General features: G+C 34.0%; 1 protein-coding gene across 1 annotated transcript; it reads left to right on the top strand.

The window, feature by feature from the left end:
- The first annotated feature begins 8,186 nt into the window (after positions 1–8,186).
- LOC129227993 (zinc finger protein 678-like) lies at positions 8,187–10,705 on the top strand. Its single transcript, XM_054862621.1, has one exon. It carries the CDS (start codon positions 8,187–8,189, stop codon positions 9,204–9,206), a length of 1,020 nt encoding a protein of 339 aa, XP_054718596.1. The 3' UTR covers positions 9,207–10,705.
- The last annotated feature ends 253 nt before the right edge of the window (positions 10,706–10,958 follow it).

Genomic DNA, 10,958 nt, shown 5'->3' with positions numbered 1-10,958 from the left:
TTTACACATAGCAAAATAAATGATCTTGAATTTAAACTTTGACCCAATCGAATAGTAACCCTCTGCTTGGCGCACTTTCCAAGAAAAATAGAAAAACAAACTATATTTACACACCTAATCAAAAACGTATTAGATTTGGCGCAAAAACATACAAGAAGCATAAGAACAAAGGCGTAACCAGTTCAAGACAGAAGGGGGGGGGGGGCGGAATTCCCCCAGATTTTGGAAACTGCAATTAAGCATAAGTGAATGTAATTTGTTGTTTCCCTTATAAAATGCATTGATTATATATCCTTTTGCCCTCGCCCTCCCCCGAAAATTCGAAAAGAATGGCCTTGAGGAGGCACTAAGCTAAATTTTAGAAGTTTTCACTGTAGAGAGAGTTATGGTAATGACACACTTTTGCAAAAGAGCTTTTTGACTTCAGCGATATTTATTGAACTAACTTGTTTCTACTAAATTGAAGTAATATAGCTAAAAATAACAGAGTCATTTTGTAAATGTGAATGTGTTTAAAGCCAGAGTTAAAAATTTCATAGTATCCCTTTTGTCCAAAAAAATTTGATTTACTGAAGGTTATACATGTCTTGAGCACTTAGACCGGGTTCTGGTTAAGGAGAGGGATTGTAGGATTTCTGCTACTTTTTCTGAAATCCTATTATTAATAAATATCTCTATGTGTACTTTTTATGCTGTTCACCATTAGGAGACATAACCACATACAGTACAAAATATTGCAAAGTTTCTTACCTCATTTTTTTCAAATTTATTTTAAGAGTTCCAAGCACTCTTGGTACTACTCATTTTATCAACCCACTAAATTGCTGAGTCAACTGTGCCCGACAGGAATCTGTGACACGGAAGTGCTACCACTTAGCTACTGGACTTTGTATTACACTACTATGACAGTTTTACATACGTACTACATGACACTTTAAGGTACATAACGTCATAGTAGGATAAGATTGTAAAGTATCTCTGCACACAACTATCTGCAGGTATGAAAAACAGTTCTTAAGTTTTAGTTACACACTTTTGCCTGAAAGCAAAAGATGAACTGTTTTTACTAATTTATCTATAGATTATGCGTCACATAACATATAGTAACTTTTTGCATAAGTAAAAATATTTTCATAAATTACTATTATTATTATTCGAAAATGTTTTGATGAGATGTTCTACAATATGAACAAGTTGGGCACGGTGGCCTGATCGGTAGGGCATCAGACTTGTGAGCAGAGGGTCCCAGGTGTGATCCTGGCGGATCAAATATCCACCTTCTTCAATAATGGTGACTGGGGGACATTAAATATGTTCATAGTCACAAAGTCCTCAAAGTGAAACAATACCTCTGGAGGTGCTGGACTAGGGATTGCTCGTCTTCTGGTCTGAATTAAAAAATCAGAGCTGTCTTCAGGGTCCCATCCAACTGGTTAAACCACAAATAGTGATAAATATGGGAGACCCTGGAGTAAAAAAAAGAAATTGAACAGGTTTTGTCTGTTAAAAACTAGTGATGGCCTATAGTTCATTTTTATAAGTTTGCTTGTGTAGTTTTATAGTGAAATAATATATTTCTCAATGTGTTATTATTAAAAATCATAATTAAGTTCATCTGCAACATCAACATCATGTTGTATCTAAATGGATATGCGTTCATGATTTTAAATTCAAATTGAATGTTTTTTTTTCTCTGTTACTATGATTTTGTTCCAAAATTTTGGAACAAGTAAACATTATACCTATCAAACATAATTTTCTTATGCTAAAGGTTGCACAAACAGAATTAAGGATTGCAGCAATTTTTCAATCCAAAATCAAATTTGCCCAAGTTTTGGATGCATGTCTTTTCATTCATAAGCTTTTTCATGTTTGAGTGTTTTGAAAAAAATGTCTTGTAACCTTAAAACCAAGGAGGGATGCAAGAGAGGGGAGTAGGAGGTGATTGCCCCAAGCACAGTTTTGAAGAAATAATGCAAAAGCACCTTTGTGCATTTTATCGTTTTCCTAACCCCTCTCCCATAATGAATTTTTACCCTTTACCCAGACTCGTCATTTGGCGGTTCAAATGGGCCCCTCGAATATTTTTTCATATACATAGGCATTGTTCTTGTTGTTTTCTGATCAAGGGAGATTCAATTGAACGATAACTTGTTTCTCTTAACCAGCAATTTCTTCATTATTTATGCATCCACAACAATTTTTCATAGCTTAAGGCCCTCCTAATGAAAATTTATACAATTACAACTGTGCAAATTACATAAGCCACTGATACTCAACCTGCAGTTCGTATTCGGTCCGCCTTTCAATTGTGAATGGACTGGAATATGGCACCTCAATTTTCAAGTTATGAAAATGAGAGAAATATTTTTGAAGTGTATTCAGCCAAATGGTAACATAATGATAAATGTATCTATTAGTTTTTTATGGGCTGTTTAATATTGTGCTAATTTTTGTTGGCCTGTTTGTTTCGGTTGCAGATTATAAACAGTAATTTTGAACGAAACAGCATTCATTGAAACTGCAATGGTTTTTTATTATGTAATTTTAAATTATATAAATTTAAAAAAGAACAGAAAAACACTACATATTTTTCATTACAATCATTTGCTACTAAAACATTCAAATAAAAACAGGAATGTAGAATTATATTTTCAGATATCAACACATAGGCTATCATTTGCCAACATTTTAAAGAAAAGAAATGTTTAAATTTAAATTAACCATTGAAATTTTTTTTTATGTGGTTCATTCTCCAGAAAACATAATTTTTGAAGGCAAATATTTTTCAATTTCAAATCCTTTTGTTTTTTTTAAAAAATCTTACATGGGCCCAGCTAAGTTCCAATTGTTTTACTCATAAATGAAAAAAAAATAAATAAATAAAATTAATTTTAATTTTGATATCTTGAATTCAAATTATGTGTTTCGCAATCACGAGTGTGTGTGTGTTTGTGTCTGCTTGCAGGCACGATTGTGTGGGTGCGTATGTGTGTGTGAGTATATGTGTGTAGGTAGGTGTATGTATGTATGTAGGTGTCTGTTTGTAGGTGTATGTATGTGTGTGTTTGTGTCTGTGTGCAGGTATGATTGTGTGGGTGCGTATGTGTGTGCGAGTGTAGATGTGTGTGTAGGATCAACCTGGAGACGGTTTTTGTTTAGAGGAGCAGCATCGGGAGGGGGCCGGTCGACGGTGGTGCTGCAGAGGGAGGCGGGGGGGGGGGATAAAATCAAAGGAATGCCATTCAAAGGCCAAGCGAAAACAATAAGCAATGTGATTTCTTTTTTAAATAAAATGCCTTGTTCACAGGAAAAAAAGAAAAAAGCTTTTAATCTTTAAAAATCGAGGCCAATTTAGTGTCAAAGTAGTAATTTTGTTAATTGTAAAACAATCAGTTATTTTAATGATCAGTAGGAATATAATATTAAGCTCTCTTAATTAAAGTACGGCTTAATTTGTAGTTTCACATGTATGTTAAAAAATAGTATTTAGTAAATTTAAGGATATGCTGGCAATTTATAATTTCGGTAGAATGCCTATTATTGAGGTATTTCCTCTCCATCAGTTATTTTCACCTCATAAATAATGACATTGAGAAGGTCTGTCACGGAGGTGAGATTCACGGAAGTGAGGATCTTTCCATTAATATAGGCTTAATAGATACATTTTTCACGGAAATTTTTTTTTCTTTGTTGCTGCTATATGCACATGTAAAGCATATGAAAACATATGCACTTCTTTTTTTTTACAGTAAGTTACATCCCTGAAATTCAATTTCACGGAGGTGAGAAGTCAGAATAACAACATTAAGTTTTTAAAATCTCACAACTTCAACTATGGCTGAAAATAAAAAAAGGGGCTCCCATCTATCACGGAAAATAAAATTTGATGTCATTACTGCCACGTGTTAATGAGGAATGGCATTTTGTGTTTAGGTAACACAGGTGAGAATTTATTGTGTGACATGACTCCTTGTCCTTCAAAAAAGAACTAAAACATAATATTAAAAAAATTAAATAATATACTAAAACAATTAGTATTTGAGACACTTGTGAAATGAATAAGTATATATTTTTAATTAAACAAGTTATTAAGCAACATAAACAATCACACAAGGTGTGTGACATGCCACAGAGGTGAGAATTCACATGTTGTGAACCAAAAGTATACTAAAATAAAAAATTTTACAAAGATATTGTTGGCTGGTTTAAAGAGATATATTATTGATAAAATTAAAAAGCATTGATAAATGAATTGTTCCTTAAAGTTTTTTCTGTAAAAATCGTGCGACAGAAAATTTACACTTTTTGAAGAATGACCCATATACTAAACCATTTCAGAAGAATGTAATACAATAAGTTAGCAAAACAGTAATAAATAAATAACACCTATTAAAAAGCCATTTCACTTTCAGATTCATCGCAAATACTACATATTCCCATTCCAGTTAAAACAGTAATTTGCATCATCGATATCTAAGCATTCGCACATGTCCGTGCTTGGAAATCCGCTGCGTCTACTTTTGCATAAAAGTGTAGAACATTTACTTTTTTTCCTTGAGTATTTTACCAGTTCTAGAATCGTGTGTGGGGAAGATTCAGCGTAATCGCGAAAATGAACTCATTCATAGGAATTGCGGTCCCAAAACAAATAATTCTTTCACCATAGAAGTTAAAAAAAAAAAAAAAAAAAAAGAATTATGATCGATATTCGTTCTTTGCATTTTATTAAAATCTTTATTTCCCACTTTGATGCTATTTTTAAACCAATGCTGTTTCAAAATGGTGCCTGATATTTAGGTTTGTATAGTAGTTAAAGAATCTTTAATTCTACAAGTTTAAACTAAAATGGCCGGAGTAAAATAAATAAGTTGCAAAAAAGAGTAGAAGATGAAAAATTTCTTTACAACAGATTCTGCTGATTTATATGACACTAGCATTCCCGTACCCGGCATTGCTCGGGTAATGGAATTAGCAGGGGTTAACACTGCTTGGTGCACCTAGTTTCGAAAATCCCCTATAATAATTACTTATTACCTATAACTTTTTCTAATTTGGGGAGGATCCCGGGGACCCTGGACTCTTTATATATATATGCCCTTGGCCTTAACCGAACTTTAACTGTTATTAACGATCCTTTTAAAGTAGTGATTATCTTTGCAAACACAGGTCATCCACATTTTATTGTTATACCTATGTTTAAGCTAGAACTTCTTTATATACAACATTTTTAGTTTTTTTTTTCTAGTGCTAAAATTATTAAACTGCTTGATGAACTGGCTTTGGAGCAAGCTACATAACATTGGTCGTGTGAAAAAAAGTCTTCTCTTAAATCGATCCCTGCTACTTTTAATGTCTGTCCTTGTGACTTATTAATGGTTATTGAAGAGCAAACTTTAACAGGAAACTGCACTCTTCTAAATTCAAAAGGATAGTCCGCCTGTGATGATGTTCTTAAAAACTTCGTTTCTAGTTTTGAAAAAATAAAAGCAAAAGACAGAAACATTATGATTTGACTTGAGAAAAGCCTCGAAGAATCACGTGAGAAACAAAAACAATATCAAATTTATAGTTCGCTATCGACCAAAAGTTGAGATGAAGTACTGAATAATGATTTGAATGGAGGAAAGCCTTCGAAAATAAGGGATTTGAATTTCAATGACAGGTTTTTAATTTCGCAGAAATTAAGGGGTTTTAATTAATTTCTCCCGAACTAATTGAGATTTCGAAAAATCCTTTCTTAGTGGTTACTTTTGTAATCATGCGGACATGCCTGCCAAATTTCAAGTCTGAAGCTTCAGCGGTTTCGGCTGTGCGTTGATATATATATATATATATATATATATATATATATATATATATATATATATATATATATATATATATGTTATCTCAGGACATTGATTTTTATATATTAAGATTCAGTCATTAATTCTTCTCCTTTTTCAATGGCGCGTCAGCCCAGGGTGGACCATGGCCACATGGCCTTCCGCAGAATCGATTTCCAGGTTGCCGTAGAATAGACTCCTCCAGTTTTTAATTTTAAAAATCTTCAAGTCTGTTTCGAGACTGTCCTATCCACCAAATCCTAGGTCTTCTCCTTTTTCGGGTTCCCGATGGCTTGGTGTCAAAGTTTTTTTTGGTGGGAGCCAAAAGCGCCCATATGGGAGGCTTAATATTCTTGAACTTAATATTCTTGAATGTTTGGTGCTTTCTCTCTTTATTTTATGAAATGATAAGCAAGTACAGAGGAAGGGGGGGCTTTTCTGCCCTTTTCTAATCTGGAAATAATAACTCTTTGCAGAAAGTCCAGACAAAAATGTTTAATGACAATCAGCAATAAACTAGTTTAACAAATAAATTACCTGACACAATATTCTTCATTGGTTGTTGCTTTCTCTTTATTTTATGAAATGCTAAATGTGTCTGGGGGAAGGAACTTTTCTGCCTTTTTATCTTGTTTAGAAATGATAATGATGACCCTTCGGAGAAATTCCACTTGAATACCAAATGAATGAGTTTTTTCTATATTCTCAAGATGAAATTATTGTATTTCTGAAAATTTTTGTCCTCGCCACCTTTTACCGCCAATGTATGTATTAATCAAAATTTGTCTTTCTAAATTTCCCTTAAAAGGCAGCAACAAAATCAAGGAATCAATACGTATTTAAACCTTCACACTTGTTGGTTTTCAACGTAAATTTTTGAATTAATTAGTTATTGAATGATACGATATTCTTAAAACTTTATTCAGTTACCATTCGTAACTGTGTTCTAAAGTTGTGGCAATAGGTAAGTTTGAATTCGGGTTATTATTCTTTAGTTTTCAATAAAAGCTTTGAAAAACCAAAGATTCAGCTCTCAAATCTAAATTCCCTTAAAAAAAAGTCTTTCTTAAAAAAAAACCACTCATTCCTTCTTTTTCAAACTTTTTTTTTTATTGTTATTCAATTCAAAGTATGTACCTCATGCATTTTCAGAATATTTTTATAAAAGTAATCTAATTCTTTTTTTGCAGTATTATTCTGAACTACATGATGTCAGACGTTTAATGATGTAGTAACATTCAATTTCATTTGCATTCATCCAAGACCATTTCATTCAAGAAAATATTTGATTTAATTCAACCCCCCTCAAGTTTTCTTACCGTCAAGAAAGGAAGTTCAAAAGAAATAAAGGTGGTTGATTGCAATGTATAGAAGGAAAATACAAAATGCTCTTGTTCATTTATTTTTACGTTTTATCATCAATAATTGCATGAAATATTGCATTTATTCAAGCTTATGAAGCAGAAGGTTTAAGACGGTTTTAAAAAAGATTCATTCTTTTGAATGTCAGTGAAACAAGTTCATTATGCTCGTTTGTATAGTCGGTGTTCTTTTGCTAAACAACGAAAAAAGATACAATGAATCTGCCATCATTTAGTACGTTTTTAACAAATGTTATTTTTTTGTTTTCGTCTTTCGACAGTGGTAGTGGATTGAAATAAGTAAAATTGTAATAAGTTGTCCTTTTGTACCAAGTCTTCTATTCTATAATCCATGTCTGAAAAATATATGAACGGTTGTAGCTAATCAGAAAATCTAACTTCCTTTAATAACTTAGTCCTGCTAATCAAAAGAAAAGGAAATTTCCTTCCGATAAGAAGCTTTTATCTCTGAAACACTTTACCGCGTTTTCGTTTGACAACAAAGTCATGAAATAAGAAGAGGCGCTTGTGTGAACACCGTAAAAAAGTGTTTTTTGGAAATTTTGGGTATAACACAGCATATAAACATTCATACTTGCAAAAATCTAGATTCGCGTCAATATTATTCAAGTATCTTATATAGCTTCACCAACAAAGAAACATGAGTGTCCATGCCAGCAAAAAATCCTATTCATGTGAATTATGTTTAAGGACTTTCACTAGAGTTTCAAATTTGAAAGCACATGTTAATGTACATGCCGGCGGAAAACCATTCGCATGCGACAGTTGTTCAATGACATTTACCGTGAAATCAAGCTTGAAGAAGCATAAAAGAGTTCACACTAACGAAAAGCCGTATTTATGCCAGCACTGCCCAAAAGCATTTGCTGGTCTTTCAAATTTAAAATCGCATTTGAAAACCCATATTGGCGAAAAATCTCTCACGTGTGAGCACTGTTCAAAAACATTTTCTGATGCTTCAGACTTGAAAAAACATATGAGCGCCCATACTGGCGAAAAACGATTTTCATGTGAATTATGTTCAAAGACTTTCACTAAAGTTTCAAATTTGAAAGCACATGTTTATGTGCATACCGGCGAAAAACCGTTTTCGTGCGACAGTTGTTCAATGAAATTTACTGCGGAATCAAGCTTAAAGAAACATAAAAGAGTACATACTGGCGAAAAGCCGTTTTTATGCCAGCACTGCCCAAAAGCATTTGCTCGCTCTTCAAATTTAAAATCCCATTTGAAGATCCACATTGGCGAAAAATCTCTTTCGTGTGAACACTGCTCAATAACATTTTCTGATGTTTCAGAGTTGAAAAGACATGTGAGCGCCCATACTGGCGAAAAACAATTTTCGTGTGAACACTGTTCAAAGGTGTTTTTTCATAGTTCAGACTTCAAGAAACATATTCGAGTTCATACAGGCGAAAGGCCATACTTGTGCGAATGTTGTCCAAAAGCATTTCGTCAAGCCGCGAGCTTGAAGAGTCATATGAGGACTCATACTGGTGAAAAACCGTATTCGTGTGAGCTTTGTTCAGAAGCATTCTCTCATGCTCTAAGCTTCAAACAGCATATGGTAAGCCATACGGGTGAAGCAGCTCACTTGTGCCAGTACTGTTCGAAGTACTTCCCATCAGCTTCGAAATTGGACAGACACATCAAGACCCATACTGGTGAAAAGCCATTTGCGTGTGACATTTGCTCAAAAGCATTTTCCGTTGCTACAGACCTGAAGTATCACGTGAGAATCCATACCAAACCCTTCGCCTGTGAATTTTGTCCGAAAGTATTTCGTAGGACTACAGAGTTAGAGGCTCATAAGAGGGTTCATGTTGGTGAAAAACCCTTTTCCTGCGACCGTTGTGAAAAAACGTTTTTTCGACGTTCGCAGTTGAATAAACATGCACTAGAAGAAAATCATATTTCTCTGAATGCGGCACAAAAAGATCCGGAACTTGAGAACACACACGTAAATGTGCCGGAAGAGGAGACAATATTATCGTAAATTTTGTTGAAAATTTTTTTGATAGTGAGATTGTTGCGAGGTGCTGTTGGGGACTTCCAATGCAGCCAAAAAATCTTTGCATAATTACTGAAAAAAGGATTTTAGATCTCGATTGAAGACATACAATATGCGTCCACAAAGTTTCAAGACTGGTGTCAAAACAAATATGTATGTAACCTTTTTTCTGCAGCATACTAAAAGTCTTTCAAAGATGGCCCTTGCACATCAATGCACCGCTGCCAGCGTTTTCCCCGTTGTCCGTTCATAGGCTAGTCTCCCTTTTACTCTTCACGGCAAGGGACCTCTGGAATCATGCGAATTACTTCCCATCCAGCTATTTTTTTGACTTGGGAAAACAATGAGAAGTCGTTTGGAGCTAGGTCGGAGCTGTATGTTGGCTGTAGCATTGTTGCCATGTTGAACTTGGTTTGAACACGACGTGCTACATGCGAAAGAGCCGAAACGCAATCGTCTTTTCTCTTCGAACCTTCTAACGGCGGAGGACTCCAGCATTTTCAACTCTGAGTTATTGACGAGGGTCATTGACACCCGCTCTCACCGCTAACGATCTTCTCACTCCAATTTAACTCCTCAGAGGCAACTGCCGCTGGTGCCATCAGTTCATTGACACCCCCCAGGCTCACTAAATCGCCCTGTGTGAATGGTCTTTATACCTGTTTTTGAAAAACTACAGTAAAGAAGACACATTGGTGACTTCAATCCTGAAAAATGACTATATTCTTAAAGTAGGTGCTCCAAAGCATTTTCAGACGCTTCATGGGGTCGTGTGAAACTTTATACTGGAGTTACATATTTTCTAATGAATTTTGGTTTCAAGGTGCTTCATTCATGTGTCAGAGTATATCCTGATGAAAATTCATGTTTATATGATCTGACACTAGTTTTGCTTTCAAAATATTCTCTGTTTGCTGAAATTACAAATCATAACCAATGTTTTGTATTTTTGTGTTTTTACTTATTTCAATGAATATATTCACATATGAGGCAGTGAGAAGTAAAGGGATATAAATAGTCATTTTCAAGATTTCAGTAAAATGCGTTTGAAGTTACTATTCTAGGTAGGCTTTCATTGAAAATTATGCTGTATAGCAGCACCTACTAGGGCTACCAGAACTAAAATCTTGCCCCAAGACAGAGATGAGGTTCACCTACCATTTGGACTGGTTATCTCCAAATTTTTGATTTTGGCACTTACATCCCTTTGCTTCTCACTGTCTCATATGGTTTTGGCCGTTAAACTTTAAATGCATTGCATAAAACAAAAGCACAACATTTCTTTTTCTCCCTTGTTTATTATCAAAAGGTTCACATTATTCAAGAGCATTAGAATCAGGTTTGTGTCATAATGTGCCTTGCTTTGTTGTGTGTCATAAAATACTTTTCTTTTAAATGTGCTTCTTTTTTTTAATTTACATTTCACGTTCTGTAATTTTACCTTTGCATTTTTTTCATCAATGATAGTAAATTTTGAATGTAAAACTAAGCATTCAGATTAAATTTTTAAAAAACTTTTCGGAATATGTCTATTTGTCTATGGAAGGAATACCTTCTTTAAAAAGTAACTTAAACGATTTAAAATGAATGTTCATCTAAATGATTTTCTGTATTATTTGCTTGGTAAGCATTAATGTTTATTCCTTTCTTTAACTTAAGTTGTTTTAGAAATCCTACTAACAAGGACACCTTAATGAGAACTATATTAATTGATGACTTTGAAGGCAAAAATACGTT

This window comes from Uloborus diversus, chromosome 8 (genome assembly GCF_026930045.1).
Source record: "Uloborus diversus isolate 005 chromosome 8, Udiv.v.3.1, whole genome shotgun sequence".
In the NCBI taxonomy this organism is placed as follows: Eukaryota; Metazoa; Arthropoda; class Arachnida; order Araneae; family Uloboridae; genus Uloborus; species Uloborus diversus.
This window is presented reverse-complemented; position numbering and strand designations above follow the sequence as displayed.

What these genes read in the sequence shown, in the direction of transcription:
- LOC129227993 (XM_054862621.1), top strand. Translation starts at nt 8,187, where the DNA reads ATGAGCGCCCATACTGGCGAAAAACGATTTTCATGTGAATTATGTTCA.